General features: G+C 40.6%; 1 protein-coding gene across 1 annotated transcript in view; it reads left to right on the top strand.

Moving 5' to 3' along the window:
- LOC124721608 (microtubule-associated serine/threonine-protein kinase 3) overlaps positions 1 to 19,258 on the top strand; it is a 263,031-nt gene that overhangs the window by 19,754 nt on the left and 224,019 nt on the right. Inside the window, exons 3-4 of the mRNA XM_047246660.1 lie at positions 10,879 to 10,981; positions 15,696 to 15,759. Coding sequence (XP_047102616.1) covers positions 10,879 to 10,981; positions 15,696 to 15,759 — 167 coding nt within the window. The remainder of the gene's footprint in view (positions 1 to 10,878; positions 10,982 to 15,695; positions 15,760 to 19,258) is intronic.

Here is a 19,258-nt window from a genome sequence, read left to right on the forward strand (position 1 = left end):
GTCTATTATCCCTTAACAATATCCGACTGTGGTCCAGGGAGTGATTTTTCATAGGGACCTCATCCTGCAAACTGTTGAGGAACTCCGGGATAATCTGGAGCAGTGTGGCATTCGTTAATTTGATATGTGCAGAAGGGCCACAAAGAGAACCACACCGATACTGGCACCTTCATTCTGGCTTTTGAGGGGGATACCCTCCCAGAGAAGGTCAAGGTTATGTGCTACAGATGTGACATGAAGCTGTTCGTTCCACCACCCCTGAGGTGCTTTTGGTGTTTGTGTTTCGGCGTCTGTGTCCCCGCTGTACGGCGGACTCTCCATATGGTGACTGTGAACATCCACTCCATGAGGGAAGCTCCCATGTTCACCCACCTGTGTGTGTCTGTTGTCATGATTATCACTCCCCTTGCTCGCCAGATTGCCCAGCTTACAAGAGAGAAAAGAAGATCCAAGAGTACAAGTTCCTGGATCACCTGTCTTGTGCTGAGGCTTGCCAAAAAAATATGAGCCACTCCATCCAGTGTTACTTTCTTCAATTTTTGCCTCCGTTACATACTTCCCCCTCATACCCATTCCTTACTCCTCTCCCCTCCCCCTCCCCTGTAGTTCCCATTACCACCCCTCCGGGAGCCACTCCCCCTCCCTGACCAAGTGCCCCCTTCTTCAGCACCTGCCAGTGATGGGGCTACCCCCCCTCCCCCCTCCCCCCTCCCCACCAGGACCCCTCTTCCTGGCATCTCTGAGGCCGGAATCCTACTACCACAACTCGGACGCGAGGTGCGCCATCTGTGCACCTCAAGGTCACCTGCACTCTTTTGGTTCCCTTCCTCTGCCTCCGAATGAGAAGAATAACAAACTCAAGAGCCAAGACAAGGCCCCATGGTGCCCTCAGAAGTGCCACCTGAGTCTGATATCTTATATATGGGTGTCACCCCATCCTCGTCGGTGATGACCACTGTCAGAGTGGCATGACCTCCTCTCGGCTTAGTTATATCTAACCTGTACTCTTGCCACACGATCATCCAGTAGAATTGCAATGGATACTATTGTCACCTACTGGAAATACAACGGCTTGTTTCCTCCTATTCTGTGTTCTGTCATGCTGCTCAAGAAATGCTCTTCCGTGATGACCCACCTACAACATTTCATGATGACGGGGTGTTCCTTTGGAATCGTGCTGGCCCCAGGGTAGCATCTGACGGGGTCTGCACTTTGTTCGCTCTGATGTCATTAGTAACTGGATCCTCCTTCGTACCAACCCGGAAGCAATAGTGGTTGAACCGTGTCATTTGCCACAGTTCCTGTTTTTCCCTTGGTTTACTCCTGTTTGGAGTTTCTGTGCTTTCCTAGAGGGTGTTGCGGAGTCTACGCGAGCGCACTGCTAGCGCATCCGCTGGGGGGAGGCGTGGTGTGCCATGCCGAGGGCAGACGAGGGAGTTGAGACGGGTGTCCTGGACGACCGTTCTGCAGCAGGATGCTCGGTCCCTCTATCCTAAGTCTGGATGGGTCCAAAAACCTGGGGCATGAGGACACAAGAGGCCATAAATCAGTGGACAACGTTTGGTTTCCATTCATGGGCTGGGGATGCTATGAAGTCCGTCTGTGGCTGCAAATAACCTCCAGAAGGTGGTGTTGTCACTGAAAGTAAGATTTTTCATCTAGTTAGTGCAACAGTTGTCGTCTGGTGGGACCAATCTCCCAGTGTTGTGGGAGCAATCAATAACTGTGTGGCAATGTTTCTCTGCTTTAAGTTTTGATCAGAAATTGCCTTGCGTGTGTGTTACTGCCCCCTTGCATGATAGTGCATTTGAATGCCATGCTGACTTAAGGTGCGAGCAGTAAAGGGGGTGGGGATTTTTGGGTGGGGACCTTCTGCAAGCCGTTGTTTTTCCATGGGTGGCATAGGTCACTGTTTGGATAAGCACGTTGTAAAATGGTAAATAACGGCGTACTGTCTGGCGGAGAGATAGCGAACTGTAGCCAATATTATGGATGTCTGAAATGCGAGATTATGTTAATGTTCTCCAATATCTGTTGTGTTTTAGTATGTAGGCACATTTAACTTTAGTCGTCGTTATTGTGTATATATTCTTGTGTTAAGGAATTTAGTCCCCATGGCATTTAAGTGCTCTATTTAATTATATTTAAGGTAGTGCTAGAGTTTCTATTTGGTTATCCGCCTAGCCACGACTGATGTCGGTTGCTTGGTCTGTCTGAGTTGTTGGGCCTATTGGGTAGAGGCCATTGTTGACTTGCTCTCCTCAGCTCCGAAGTCCTGTATTGATACTATGGTGGTAGTTCTGCCGGAATCTCATTTGCAGAAGTTATCAATTCTTGTGAGCACAAATAAAGCTACCTTTGCCTCTTTAATTTTCGTCCGCTGGCCAGCAAGCTTTGGTTAATGACTAAAAATCACCAACAGGTCTTTGTACAACCTTGTGGCTCGTGTTAGACGAATTCCCTTTCCAGTTCGGGTAAATGTTTCCTCGTCCTGGTGGAGCCATCCTCTTTCCCGAGCCATGCTGGGGTAAGAGTTGCTTGAATGTCTATTGCCGCTCAATGTTCCAGGAGAATGAAATAAGAGGTTAATTATCTACTCCACCGTTATGCCCAAGAAAGGCAAATTAGAGTAATTCTGGATAACCTAAGTATTGTACACTATTAAGATATTTCTAGGTTCGAAGAAATTGCTATTTGGTAAAATGTAGCCTTCTGTGTTGTTAATCCGGCGTATTCCACAATCCGACATTGTTATAGAACTGAAAGATTTGGTTTTGATACATTTACTGAGATGTGACCTTATTATTTGCTATTGATGTTGTTTAAATGAATCTTCTTTAATTTGTGGTTATAATTCTTAATGAGTGATCGTCCTTAATGGTGTAACATTTAATGTATGTCTTATGAAATTGGTTGGGAGAATAATTTATTGATTGACCCCGTAGAAAGAGTATATCAGTGGTTACAGTACAAATAACTCTGGCATCACTGTTTGCAATGTAAACATCCCTCCAGGTAGCCCACTTCCTTATGTTGAACTGTCTACCTTAGTACTGCAACTCCCCCCCCCCCCCCACCCCTCCCACCCCCCTCCAGCCCCGTTTCTCCTCCTCAGGGACTGCAATGCCCACTTGGAGTGCCACTTCAACGGTTAGGGTCTACTAATTGACCAAATTACTAAGACTTCAATTTTTGTCTCCTCAATGACAGTTCCCTACCCACTTCAGTGCTGCTCATGCCACCTTCACTGCTATTGATCTCATGATCTCCTCCCCTGCTCTCTTGACTCCCATACATTGGTCATCCTTTGATTATCTTTGTGAGAGTGGCCACTTTCTGGTGGTTCTATCATTCCCCTGCTGCTGCCAGGCAGACAGGCTCCCACATTGGGCATTCCGCAGGGCCAGTTGGCTTTTGTATATGTCTGATGTGCACTTAAACACCTCCGTCTCGAATTGCATTGATGTGGTCGTGCAAGATGTCTCTGCCACTATTCTTCATGCTGCTGGCACTGCTGTCACCTATCCACAGGTCCCCCACCTCCACCTCCGACCAGTACTGTGGTGGACTAAGGATGGATGTAGCAGTCAATATCCAGGACCGCTGATGGCATAAGACACGGCTTGGCACCATCACATTTTAGTTACCCTCCATGACTTCCGTGGTCCCCTTCAGATTTTCATCCATGAGTTTTTTTATCTCGCCAGCTCTCCCGGGTTTGATTTGGCTCTTCATTTAGCACCCCTCAGATTCAGGAGAATGGTACCCTACAGGGTTCTGTGGTAAGTATCGCACTCTTCCTCATAGCCATCAGTGGACTTGTAACCCCTGTTGGGCCTGTGGTTATCCTGGTGTTGTATGTCGACAATTTCTGCATCTGGTGCAGCTCCCACTCGATAGCATCTGTTGAGTGCTGATTCCAAGGTGCCATCCGATGGGCCTGTGCATGGGCCATCTCCCATGGCCTCTTATTTTCTCCCTCAAAAACACAGGTTTTACATTTTTGTTATCGACCCACAGTACATCTCAAACCAGAACCCTATTTAGGCGACCAGCTCCTCAATGTTGTAGCGCAGTCCTGTTTCTGGGGCCTTAGTTTTGATAAAAAGCTGATATGACTGCCCCATATTCACTACCTAAAGACTATGTGCACGTAGAAGCTTAATACTCCCTGCCTCGTGGCCCACACATCTTGGGGCGCAGACCGTGCCACTATTCTCCATCTTTACCATGCTCTGGTTTTGTACAGAATAGATTATGGTAATCAGGTTTATAGCTCGGCGGGTCCTTCCACTCTGCAAATACTTGACCCTGTATACCATTGTGGGGTGCACCTGGCTATTGGTGCCTATCACACTAGTCCTGTTGACAGTCCCCTCGCAGAAGTGAAGATTCCCATACTACAAATATGACGGAGCTGATGTGTAATATTATGAAAAGGTGCTTAAATAAAAAAAAAGCAAGGTGTAATTTAATAAGGCAAGGTGTTGTTTATACAGTATTCATATTTTAAGTGAGGAGGGGTTTCCGCATATCTTACCCAGTACCCCAGGGTTATCAGTAGGGGTAGTCGGCATATGATAATGAGGAAAAAGAGATTATTGTATACAGCAGTAGAGCTACAGTTTTCTCAGTAAAGTAATATGGTGGTTTCATTTACAAACATCTGTGGAGTTTGAATTTCTAATGTGAAAGCATAAGGAGAATAGTATAAAAGCCTGGTAAACATTACAGTAAGGAAACAAGCAGGGTGTATTTTAATAGGAGGAAGAACAGTTGAAACTTGAGTAAAATTTGGAGAAGACAGTGCAGAGAAGGAAGAAAAGGGATTTAGTAGTAAAGCAAAAGGGTAGGTATGAGTTTAAATACATAAATAAGAACATGGCTAAATGGTGATTTGAACAAGGTGGCTGTAGAACAGTGGTTTTCAAATCTTTTGAGTTTACGGCTCCCTTGATCTGAACGTAAACCCCTGCAGCTCCTTTTCACACTAGACACCTGCCTCGAACTGTGGGATAAATTAACTCAAGTTTCAAAAAAATTAATAGGAGCAGTTATTTCTTTATTAACTGTTGACATAACACGTTAACTTTTGAGGGAAAGTATTCATGTGTTTTGTTTACCGAGGTATCATGATTCGACTCCGTATGTTGTTTCATTCCATTGGGGAGTACAGTTCCAGCAGCTAGGACTTGAAACAAATGACACACTGTAGTTATTCTTCATTTCCAACAGTAGTACATGTTAAACTGAAATTCAGGTAATTCTTGGTCATATTTCCTCCATTTTCATCTATTCGTGTCTTTAGACCTGCATGACATATTTGAAATATTGTATTTAAAAAGTTGTACATGTTGGCATAGAAGCAAATGTTACCGAAGACAAGCAACGTTCAAATGTGATCTGTGTTCAACAAAATTAACCTCATAACAGATTGTTACTGAATAAAAACAAATGAGTCATGCATTGTGATTTGATTACAGGCTACCGCACTACCATAGTAATAAAATTTACTTGCTGGCCCACTAGACATCACTACAAGCTCACACATGGTTCCTTTACTCAGAAAGAAAATAAACCAAATTATTGTTTTTATGAAACCACGGCAGCACCACTAGGAACTGCAACACACAATTTGAAAATTCTTGCATTAGAGTTTTAGACCCCTATTTCAAGAATTTTATTGGTGTGGAAAAGTGTCAAACAACTTTATAATAAAGTATTTTGTAAACCATGGGATATTCCCAATTTTCATGTGTTAACTCTTTCCAATGCTTGTCTTTTTTTCTGTATGCCTTCAGTTTTTTTTTGCCCCCAGTCAAAAGACCTGACATTTACATCTAGATACATACATGCTCTGCAAGCCACCACATGATATGTGGCAGAGGGTATCCCGTGCCACTACTGGTCGCTTCCTTTCCTGTTCCACTCACAAATAAGAGTGAGGGAAAAACAACTGTCTAGATGTCCCTGTACGACCCCTAATCTGTCTGATCTTATCTTCATGGCCCTTATGCGAAATATATGTTGGCAACAGTGAAATTGTCTGCAGTCGGCCTCAAATGCCAGTTCTCTAAGTTTTCTCAATAGTGCTCCTCGAAAAGGTCACCTTCACTCCAGTGATTCTCATTTGAGTTCCTGAAGCATTTCTGTAATGTGTGCATGGTGTTTGAACCTACCAGAAACAAGTCTTAACAGCCTGCTTCTAAATTACTTCGATGTTTTCCTTTAATCTGACCTGGTGCAAATCCCAAACACTCAAGCAATTCTCAACAATGGGTCACACTAGTGTCCTATATGCACTCTTTACTTTCCTAAAAATCTCCCAATAGACCAAAGTGTACCATTTGCTTTCCGTGCCACAATCCTTATGTGCTCATACTATTTTATATTGCTTCATAACATTATGCCTAGATATTTAATTTTCATGACTGTGCCAAGAAGCACACTACTAATGCTGTACTTGAAAATTATGGGTTTGTTTTTCCTACTCATCAGCATCAAGTTACATTTTCCTGCATTTAGAGCTGGGTGCCATTTGTTACACCAACTACGAGGGCGGTTCAGAAAGTAACCTCCGATAGGTCACAGTGCGGGTTGTGGGGGGAGTAGCGACGCCATCTGTGCGTTCACGCACTCAACAGGTCAGTCGGCATCAAGCCGTGGTCGAGTGAACGTCGTACCTGCGCTAGTATAGTTTTTGTGGCACTTTGAAATGTGTGCTGCAATAGAAAACCCCGCCAAATATGAAGTGCGTGCTGTCATAAGGTTTTTTACAGCCAAAGGATATTCTGCAGCAGCTATTCATCGTGAGCTTTGTGCCGTGTACGGACCAAGAGTTATGGGTGAAGGAGTTGTCCGTGAATGGGTACGTTTATTTAAAAGTGGACGAGAAAACGTTCATGATGAAGAGAGGAGTGGTAGACCATCATTGGTGACTGACGAATTCGTTCAGACAGTTGATGCAAAAGTTCGTGAAAATCGACGTTTCTCAATGTTGGAGTTGTCTACTGGTTTTCCACAGATTTCTAAGACTCTCTTGTACGAGATAGTGACAGCAAGATTGGGTTACCGTAAGTTCTGTGCACGATGGGTGCCCAAAATTCTTACCGACCACCACAAAACTCAAAGAATGGCCTCTGCATTAGACTTTCTGTCACGTTATGAGGACGAAGGAGAACCATTGTTAAACAGAATCGTGACAGGTGACGAAACCTGGATTAAGTACGTGAACCCTGAGACAAAAGAACAATCAAAGATGTGGGCACATTCAAATTCGCCTACCAAACCAAGAAAAGCCTCGCAAGATTTTTCTGCCAGAAAACTGATGGCAACGGTGTTTTGGGATGCCAAAGGGGTGTTGTTGGTTGAATTCATGGAACGTGGTACGACCATTAATCAAGACGTGTACTGTGAAACAATAAAAAAGTTACGACGGGCTATACAGAACAAACGCCGTGGTATGCTGACTTCCGGTATCGTTTTTTTGCACGATAATGCCTGTCCTCACTCTGCTCGCAGAACAACGGCCCTTCTTGAGTCCTTCAAGTGGGACATTATCAACCATCCACCTTACAGCCCAGACCTGGCGCCAAGTGATTATCACCTCTTCATGCATTTGAAGAAATGGCTCGGGTCACAGCGGTTTGATGACGACGAAGAGCTCAAAGATGCGGTCACAAGCTGGCTCCAGGCACAAGCGGGTGATTTTTATGCAGAAGGAATTTCAAAGCTTGTGAAGAGATACGATAAGTGCCTCAATCGCTATGGAGACTATGTAGAAAAATAGTGCAAAGATGTAGTTCTAAGATGTATATATTAAAATATTTTTATTTAACTTGGTGTATTTTTTTAAATCAACCGGAGGTTACTTTCTGAATGGCCCTCGTAGAAATTTTGCCGAAGGCATTTTGTATCCCCCTACAGTCACTCAATGACAACATCTTCTCATACATCACAGCATCATCAGCAAACAGCCGCAGTGCTGCTTCCCCTGTCTGCCAGACCATTTGTGTATATAGAAAATAACAGCTGTTCTATCATACTTCCAATGGGGGCTCGTGACAATACCATTGTCTCTGAGGAACACTTGCTGTCGAGGACAACGTACTATGTTCTGTTGCTTAACAAGTCTTTGAGCCACTCACATACTTGTGGAACCTGTTCCATATGCTTGAACCTTTGTTAAGTCAGCAATGTGACACCATGTCAAATGCTTTACGTAAATCTAAGAATATGGAATCAGCCTGTTGCCCTTCATCCATTGTTCACAGGATCTCGTGTGAGATACAGGCAAGCTGAGTTTCACACACGTGATGCGTTCTAAAGCTGTGCTAGTTTGTGAACAGAAGCTTTCCCTCTCAAGGGAATTTATTATGTTTGAATTGAGAATATGTTTAAGGATTCTGCAGCAAACATATGCTAAAGATATTGGTCTGTAATTTTACAGGTCCGTTCTTTTACCCTTCATGTATATAGGAGTCACCTGCGTATTGTTTTCCAGTCACTTGGGGCTTTGCACTAGGCAAGAGATTCGTGATAAATGCTTTACGTAAATCTAAGAATATGGAATCAGCCTGTTGCCCTTCATCCATTGTTCACAGGATCTCGTGTAAGTAAGGGGCCAGTGCTACGGAATAATCTTTGTAAAATCGAATTGGAATTCCATTTGCTTTCAATTCTTTCTCTATGCCAGGGATGCTTATTACTTTGTCCTCCATACGGATGGTCAAACAGTGGTATATTTGTATGATTCTCTGCTTGAACAATTTTTTAAATGCAAAATTTAAAACTTCAGTTTTAGTTTTGCTTTCTTCTACTGCCACCCTCGACCGATCAACAAGTGACTGGATACAAGCCTTAGACCCAGTTGGCGATTTTATGTAGGACCAGAATTTTCTCAGGTTCTTGGCTAGTTATATTGTTAAAGAATGTTAGTGGTAGTTGCCTTAAGCGTTGCGCATTGATCTTTTTAGAGATGCATTAATTTCTATTAACTTTTGCCTGTCATTCTTTGTGCATTCTCATTTGAACTGATGGTGCAACAGGCTTTGCTTCAACAACATATTTTGAATTTTGTTGTTAAAGTATTGTGGGTCTTTTCTGTCCTTAATCCACATAGTACGCACATACTTATCCATATTATGATGTACAATCTGTTTGAACTTTGCGCATAATTACTCTACATACATTGTACTGGAAATAAATGATGTAAGTTCATCGACTAAGTAGGATGGTAACAACTGTCTATCTCCTCTTTCTACCAGAAATGCTTTCCTAGCCTTCTTGATTGGTTTATTAACTTAGTAACCAAAGTAATCCCTTTCTCTCTACTGACGCTGTTGACTAGGTCAGGTGTGTTCGTAACTACGAGATGTAGAATATTTCTGTTGCGTGTGGGCTGTCAAACTAGCTGCTCAAGACAATTTTTGGAAGATGTGTTCGAAAGAACTTCGCATGACTTTCTGCCTGTACCCTCCTGCAATAAGATGCTCCAGTCTATACTTCACTGGTTAAAGTTGCCTCCAACTAATATTACATGATCTTGGTATTTCTGCACTGCTGACCGTAGACTTTCTGTCAGTGACTCTAAAACCATCGCAGCGGCATTGGGTGCCCGGTTAAAAACATCCAACCAGGTAACTTCACTGTCACACTCAAATTCGACCTCAGTAGAGACAATATTTTTGTCATCTGCAATGAATGCACCCCCCCCTCCCCCCATGATGTCTAATCTGTCTTTTTGATATATATTCCATGAACTGATAAATATGATGGAGATTTCTACTGTGATTTTTAGCCAGCTCTTGTTTCCGAGAATAATTTGAGTGCAAGGAGTTTCTTGGAGCGCAGTAAATTTGGGAACTTTGTTACAAATACTTCAAAAATTTATTCATTAAATTTCGACAGTTGAAGTATCTTTACTGTGAATGCTGTCTGATTTCACTGTGAGTTGTGTTGCGAGGATTTATCAGAGAACCTAAACCTATCACCTAGCCTAAAAAAACTCCATGTGCACTCGACAAGTACTCTGCTACCCAAGTAGCTGCTTTCTTCGTGTAGTGCACCCCTGACTTACCAAGGGGGGGAGGGGGGTCCTGCAATTCCCTGGCTGATAATGCATGTCCAAAAATCTGCAGCCAAGGCTGTCAGAGTCGACAAAGCCTACGGCTGAGACCGTCGACATGGCTCCAAACCAGAGGACCCTGACTGACTTTGGGCACAATGTTGCAAATTGCGAGCTTAGCTTGAACCCAGCATGTGAGGCCAGCAGCCTTCACTACCTCCGTCAGCCATTTGTATGAACTGTGGAATGCCTGAGAACCCTAGCAACAGCCATCGATGGTGCTGATGTGAGCCACAACTTGCAGACGGCTTCACCTTTCCAGCCCTGAACACTATCTGCCTAAGGGGCTCCATAACGTGCCTAATGTTGGAGATCCCGATGACTAGCATCCATACATCTTCTCTACATATTAGTGTTTCTTTTATAACCTCTACACAGTCATATATTCTCCAAAATGCATCACTATGAAAATCCTGTTTGGTTTCCCTTTTTTGTACTTTAACTGCAGTCTTGTAATTTTGTTACATCTTTACTCCTATATTTCTTAATGTCTTATATTTCCTCCTCCTCCTCCTCCTCCTCCTCCTCCCCCCCCACTTTCCCATGTGATATTGTGGAGTTTGCCCACTAACTTAGCTGCAGTATGAATTCTGGAGGCTGTGCGTAATGTTATGATGTCTGTTTTGACTGATAGTTTCAGCATTCAAATACTTCAGAGTAGTTTCTCATTGTAATAGACACTAACCACAGAACTTTAAGTAGTGAACATTTTTATTTTACTTCACCTGATCTAACCTATTTTCTTTTTGCAGAAAGAGCTGGGTTTGCCTCGAAGAAGTAGTCGTATTGCCCATAGGAAGAGCTTCATATCGGCAACTTCTCCAACATTACCCAGGTGTCATTCACCAGTTCTAAGTGAGTAGTCATTAAAGATGTCACTAACTTCCGTCTGTTCGAAAATAAGCTGTTGCATTTGTTTGACTTTAAATTTTTCATCAAAGTTAATGGCATTTGTATCATTATTCTGGGTGCCTTGGTGAGTGGAGTGGTACTCTGTGAGATGATAGTTTAATGAAAAATACTGAACTTTCTTTCATCAGTTATACTTTTAACGCGGTCATAAAAAGCTTAATGAGCACAATCTAGTTGATAATGAGATATTAACTAGCATAAATATCGGTGATGAATGTTTTCCTGGTGCATAATGTTAAAATGAATGTTTGATGCATATGGAAGCTATAGTGTTGAACACTGTTTTGATATATGAAATTGAAGCTGTAATTGTAGCATGAAAATGTTGGAAATGTGGAAAATGCTTGCTGAATGTCAGCAGAATACAAATCTTTAACACTTTAATTTGTCAGTGTGTAGTATTTCATACTTTTCTAACTCTGTAAACTGTCTAATCTGGACTATGTCATGCATTAACATTGTTGCTGGCAGTTTTGTAGAGTACTTAGTGATGGAATGTAGTTATTGTGACTTCTTAAAATAAGGGTGATGCAACTGAAGTCTCTTATAGGATCTACATGTGAATACTCTCAGTTAATATAAAACCTTTTTTATTACTGAAGTAACAAATACTTAAAATGTAGCTTTATTCAAGTAATAGTTATGACACACTGAAAAAGATGTCATACTCAGTTAATTTTATAGATATCTTTCAGTGTGATTCATAGGACGTGTATCATGTGCTTAGTGTGACTTTACAGCTGACAGTGTGAGGAAACATCTCATACTATATAACTCATTTCTTAGTTGGTAAAGTTTAATGGATGGATATGCTCATTGAGTGATGGACATTAAACAAGGACCATCACTTAAATCTGCAGTGGGCTTTGCTTAAAAGGACCCATTTTTAGAAGATTTTCACTTGTGAAGAAACTGTCCAGTGTACACTGAACTGCAGACATTTATGAATCACTGGTCTGTCTGCACATAAATTTATGTTCGTCATGGTGCAAGTTGAATATGCAACAGCACATGCATACCCATTGAACTGACGGAACATTTATGTTAAGGTAGTCTCATTTGTCAACAGTATAATGTTTCTGTTAGACAAGGCATAACTTCATGCAATGGTGAAGTTTTGTACAAATTTATCAAGCATTTGTAACTGTTTGAAGAGACATATAAGAAAAGCGAAACTTTTTGGTAGATCAAAACTGTGCTACGTGTGTCTCCTGCTCAGATATTACAACTATCACAAGCAATTTTGTATCTACAGAATCTTTAGAAGTAATGTTTTTGTTTTCTTTTTCCAAAGATGGGTCACAGTTGGTGAATGTTGAATGTACTATGTGGATCTCTAAAAATTAGAATGGTGGTAATTAAACTAATTATTAATGAATTGTAGAACTTGTACATATGTTTACACATCAGCAAAAATTTTGAAAAAAGTGTGCCTACAGTAGAAATATTTGATAGACGCATCACTAAGGAACATACACCACAGCACAAAACAGCTAACAAGTACAGACTGAGGTCTCAGCTTGGGAGCGCCATCTGATGATGGATTAAAAAAAAATTCAAAACCATTAATGGGTAAATGTGAATAAGTTTTTTATACTATACCTGTGGCTGGTTGCCAAATTTAAGCTATAATTCTACTAAAGCCTCATTTCTCATAATGTTTATGTTTGACAAGGTAGCATTTATCTATGCATTTTGATGTGGCAAAGACTACCCTGCAGCTTTTAAAGCTCACAATTCGGGCAAATGATCATCAGTAGCATCTACTACCTTCAGTGCTAATTCCAGCAGATATAGCCAACAAAAACATTTCTGTAAGTACTCTTAGTACACACATCAACATTCTGTACAGTGCTAACATTATATCTCACTTCTTCAGTGACCCACATGACTGGTTTTGTGAAAAAAATTTTCCTGACTTTTATGTGATCCCATCAATTAGAACAGCCCTTCCTACTAGTACATCACTGGCTATAATGAGAACAATACTTTTACCACTGGTAAGGGCTACTACTGCAGTATTACTACTTCCTTTATTCAGTCGAACGGTCACCAGGTTATCTATTTACTTTAGTTTTTTGGTAAATGCTGGGACTAATGCTACTCCTTGAGCTTGAATTACTTTCAATAATGGTGGTGATGTGGATGTATATTACAAACTTCCTGTTAAGTGCAGTCATTTTGGATCCAGTGTCATGACATGCACTTGTCTAAGTATTGTCAGCTTTTGTCCTCGCTTTGAGGAAACCTTGCCATTACTTAGTAACTTAGACATACATATTAATCTTTGTTTGTATGGATCTTGTTGCATACTTCATTCTTTGTATGTCTTCTGTTCATCGTCTGGGCAGTGTGCCCTGCACACTTTTATTCATTTTGCACTCTCTCTTGCTATTGTGTGTTTGGAAATTGCTTTGCAGATTCATTCCCAAAATCGCTTGTCATTCTGTGACTATCAGCTTTTCCATTTGGCATCTGTTTCTGTCTGACTCTTGCAAACTATCATTTCTGTAACAGACACCACCTTCATTGTCTGGTTGACAGTTGAGCCACTTTACATTTCTTGTTCTCTTGTGGACTCCTGCTGTCAGTTCTAACAGCCTACCCTCTCAATTATGATGTTAGTCTGCATAACTTGTATGTCACTCCCGTGTGCTTCCAATAATATCATAATCTCAATGAACAAAAGAGATGTTATTTTGCTAATGAACCCTTGTAGAAGGATGGAGAAATGGTTCACCACCACACTACACTATTCTACCTTATTCATCATATGCCAAAATACCCAAATTTGCAATAATGTTATTGTCGACAGAATTGATTGTTGTGGATATGGTTTTGAGAACAAATATATTTTAACTAAAGTCTGTGCCACAATATCACAATATGCGGTTAAGAATTGGCATATTTTATGCCGCACACACAAGATTCTGCAAACAAAACTCTGTCTTTTTGGTCCAGAACTTTCCATGTGAGCAAAAGTTTGTGAGATCCACAATTCCATTAATGTAGGATTTACTGTCAAAGTCACAAAAACATTCCTTTAAAATGTAAGTTGTAATTTTGCCCATATCTTGACAATTGAGTGCCCATATTTATTTCACTCACAGTAACATGTACCTGTCTGGCGAAGATGCTTGTAGACCAGCACACTTTCTTTGGTATTCAAACTTTGTGCTCACCTGCACTTACCTACATTCGTTCCTGATCCTGTTTGGCCATCACAATGGAAAGTTGGTGGTCCACTTGGTCCCCATATGCATCACATCCCTCCATGATTTTGATTCTACCTGAGCCCAAACGCAAATGATTGTTAACCAAGTAACAACCAAATCAGACAGTTCGCAACTAACATCAACAAACGAGATGTCTGAAACCATTCAGCTCTATCCTGTGAAAAGAACTGTTAACACACATAAGGGCATCAGTAAAAATCAGATAAACACATTAGAGTCATTGTATATAAACTCAAATTTGAGTGAGGAAGCTGCACACTCAGTCATGTACAAAATGCATTACATGCCACTTAGGCAAATAAAAAGTGAAAACATGTATAGCTTAAACCCATCAAGGAAAGACAACATGAACAGCTAAAGCACAAAGCAAATGTTAAATTGTTTTCCACATGAAGGACTGTCCTATAAGTGCTGGGCTTTAGTTGGTGAAGGGTAACAAAAAATGGTCTAATTTATAAATCTGTAAAGAAATTACATAGAGGGAAAGTGGCTAATATGGTACCACATTAATTGAAACATCTGAATGTAATAAGTTGGATTTTCAATTAAATGAGGATATTAAACTGTTGCTGCAAACTTCTCACAGTGCTTGACCTGAGTGAAAAATGAATTGTATGTTAATTATTTCATGTGAGCGCACTGAATGTGGTTCTGCGTGTACATTCTGAGTGAGGAGTAGGGTCGACTTAGTTGAAAAGTGAGAATTTCTCCGTCAATATGTAGTATGTAACATTCTCCTCTTTGCCAGAGTGTTCTCTGTGATAATAAATGTGACCAGTTGTGGCTTGATAACCACTCAAGTGTTTCGATGAGCTATGTGACTACTGGCAAATGATGGAAGTTAATTAGCAGGTGAAGACCAGACATATCAGATGACTGGGTGATGGAATACTCAGTAGATTAACAATGACCATCATGAGACAGAAAGTAAGGTAACGTCTTGTGTGTGTATTCCTTTGGTTTCCCCTCTTCTCTGCCTACTGAGATGCTAGCGATAGTCCATTCTGAGTCATTGCTCAAAAATAATTTTTTTTTGATGGTCGTGGAAGCTGTTACTGGTCATTCCAAGCTTCTTACTTCTTCAAGGTTTGTTAGTGATACTGTTCTTCTCCCGCAGTTCATTAGGGGTGTATAAGAAATGTGTCCTAGGCAGTTTTCATCAGTTCTCATGTATCACACACCTTGTAGCACAAGGAACATTGGCTGTAGAACACAACAGGGTTTTATAGCTTAGCTTGCAAAACAGTGGGATGGGCTTTAATTGTGCATCAGATAACTGGTCAGCACCACACCTTTTGGTGTCCTGATATCTGCTCAGACTGTAAGCAGTTTTAAGATGACAGAGAATGCAACAGATATTGTGTTCTTTATTATGTCATGATGCAATTTCTTATTCTGTTTCTTTACTTGTTTCAATACAGGCAGTCCCTTAGAAAGTCCACGGATGTCTCCAAGCCAACATTTTGGTTTTGCTCCAATTAAAAGGTAATTTTTGTCATTTTGATTACAATACAGTGTTAGTAACAGTAATTGTATACGTTAATGGAGGAACAAAAAAAAAAAAAAAACTCTTCCTTTGCATAAATAGTGTCTTTAAACAAATTCTAGGCTGTGGTTCAGTTATTCACTGACACAGTGGTTTGTTTTGTAATACTAATCGTGCATGGTTGGGAGCAGAGCATAGTTGAAATTTGAAATAGTTCTTAGGACAGATTTTTACATTGGTGTGACGTGTTGGTGATTAGCTTAATTAAGGGTATTACCTGCAGAAGTAGGAATGCTTATTAGTTTTCATTTTTGCATGTAGTTAATTGAGAAATGAGACATTTATTCCAGATTTTTTATGGATACATGCTGTGTAGTGTTAACAATTATGATTAGTGTGATTTGATATTAATGGCAAATGACATTACAGACCATAGATAGTGTTAATAACTAAGTAAGTTAGTTGTATTAAGTAACCGCAGTATATGTTCATAGACATTAAACGTTTGGATCAGCCTACCTCTTTTTAATGTTATCTAAAAATCTCTAATCTAATCATGAATGCAGTGTCACAACTGGGGATAGGATTATAAATGTCCTTGACAATTCTTTGTATGCATAACCTTAAATGTTTATTCACCTATGCAAATTGTTATTACTTCCACTCGTTTCATACCAGTGACACACTTGGAGCTGTTTGTGCCAGAGTCTCCCTGTAAGGGACATAATACATGACCAAATTTCTCTGCCCTAGACTAGTTGGGTCACAATGTAATCATTTGGACTTAGCCATGTGCTTCCAAAACAACAAAACAAAGCTTGTCTATGATCATAATTTTATGCAAATTAATGTACTTAATTGTTTTATTAAAGAAGTTTCCAGTATTTCATGCCAAACATTGACTGTGAACTATTTTGTTGTCATTAAGTCCAAAAGGAGAAACAAGTCATTAATTGTGTTGTGTCTAGACGAGACAGCCTAGACACAATGAGAGGAAGCCGAAAGGCACGCACTTAAACTCACGCAGGCTGGCGTGAGGTCTGAAACAGGATACGTAATGAATGCTATAAAGAAAAGTACGTAGCTTCTGGAATACTTAACTTTAATCCACATTTGTATAACATCGCTCTTGATGATATGTGCTTCAATATTAATTATCAATTGAATACGGCGCCCTGCTAGGTCGTAGCAATTGACTTAGCTGAAGGCTATGCTAACTATCTTCTCGGCAAATGAGAGAGTCTTCGTCAGTGTAGCATCGCTAGCAAAGTCGGCTGTACAACTGGGGCGAGTGCTAGTACGTCTCTCTAGACCTGCCGTGTGGTGGTGCTCGGTCTGCGATCACTGACAGTGGCGACACGTGGGTCCGACGTATACTACCGGACCGCCGCCGATTTAAAAGCTACCACCTAGCAAGTGTGGTGTCTGGCGGTGACACCACAAATTGACTGGTAGATTTCTCTGTTGCAGCAATCCACACCATAACACGTGTGCATATTTACCTTTAAGACGTTACATTCCCGCATAATTTTAAGAATACCTCAATAAAATCCCCTACAAAAAGTCCCACTATGAACCATGGACTTTGGTGTGGTGGGGTGGCTTGTGTGCCTTAACTATATTGATAGCCATACCGTAGGTGTAACAGTAGTGGAGGTTTATCTTAAGAGAGACCAGACTAACATATGATTCCTGAACGGGGGCAGCATCTTAGGTGTTTTTTGTGTAACAGTCTGGATCAGGGCTGGTTGCGTGAGATCCCTGCAAGGCTGCCCATGGGCACTGTTTGCATGTGTATTGCCTTGCAGGCACAGTGCACACACAGCTCGTATTATCTTATTCATACACAGGATGAAAGACTGCCGGTAATACAGTCAACAGCTGATGCTAGAGTTTGTAGCCACATTAGAATTATTCTTTGTGTTTTCGTAATTATTACAGTATGACAGTACAACAAATACATACAATGCAATATAACATGTACATAGAGTTTGTGGAAGTGTAGGCTGAAAGACCATACTTTTGTAACATGAAAGTGCCATCAGATGAAAAAGTAATGACAGTTAGCTTATTACAATTATGTTGTGAAGAAAAGCAAATTAATGTATGCTAGTGTGCATACTTTTATGCGTCATCTCCTCACACAAGGCTTCACACGTCAGTTAATAGGTCATAAAACAGCCATGTTATTTTCTTACGTTTTTCAGTGAGTGAAATTTTATGTTTTATTTTAGGCATCTGGAAGAAGTTTGTACTTGGTTTACCACTTTCCTCTGACTACAGATACCATTCTCACTTCATTTGAAAACACTAAAGGCAGGTACAGATGACACCAGCAGATAATAGAAAATCGGTTGGCCTTATGCAGTTCAGTAGAGGCACAACACAGTGACAAATAAACAAATAAAGATAACTGTTTCATTACATAATAACAACTGCAGCACCATAAAGTAATTTGTTGCATAGCTTGACAACTGTTACAAGCACTACAAAATGTTACAAATTATGTCATTCAGTTCAGAGGAGAACTATGGGTGGAGATAGGGGGGCGTGGGAGGGCATAATATGGGAAGGGGTGTTGTACAGGCATAATAAAAGAGAATAAAATATCACTCTTTTTTTAATTTCCAGTGGCCACAAATAAAATAGACATCACAAAAGAACACAAGCATTATTTATTAGAAATCTATTAACTTAATACTTAAACAGAAGTGTTAAGTTCAGAGCTGACCTGCTACATATGGAAAAAGTAAGTTCAAAACCTTTATCGTCATTACTCTACAGTTGTTTTTAAATGTTTTGTGCTGGCATCTCAGTGACTGAAGTGAGATAACCGGTTGTCAAATGCATTGCTCCAGTCAGATGATCATTAATAACACCACTCCTAAGCTTAAGTTTTGTTAATTTCATTGCTAAAAAACAACTTTCACACAAATGTGTGGTCCTTAATATACTGCAGACTCAAGCAGCTATTTGGAACAGTTGCAGGACCTGTTCTCAAAGAAGGTTTTTGTAAAACACTTCTGTTTTTTACAGTGTGAAACCACCACCTGAGTGCAAGGCACTACTGAAAGTCAGTGAGCTCCAACTGAATTTCAAGTGGTGCACTTTCAATGTCCACTGCAAAAGGAGTTCCAGAAATACTAAAATCAAGCTGAAATTGGTTGATGACACTAAATCTGCTGTTTGTTTTCTAACAAAGCCTATAGCACTGTACCAGACTTACAAAAATGTTCATTTAGTGTCTCCTTTTTAAGTTTTTTTATTTATAATTAGGGCAACATTAAAAAAGTGTGCAAATGACCTTCCTGACCGTCGTCATATCTGCAACAACAGTTTTTTTGAAAACCCAAAATGGTGTCAGAAACTTCAGTAATTAGTTTGTCTGCCTTGCAAAGCTGTACTAGAGACATCCAGGTGCATTTTAAGGTCAGTTAGAAATGCAGGCTCTAGTATCAATGGGGGTCAACAAACTCTTTTACTGATATTCCTTTCATG

This window comes from Schistocerca piceifrons, chromosome X (genome assembly GCF_021461385.2).
Source record: "Schistocerca piceifrons isolate TAMUIC-IGC-003096 chromosome X, iqSchPice1.1, whole genome shotgun sequence".
Taxonomy (NCBI): Eukaryota; Metazoa; Arthropoda; class Insecta; order Orthoptera; family Acrididae; genus Schistocerca; species Schistocerca piceifrons.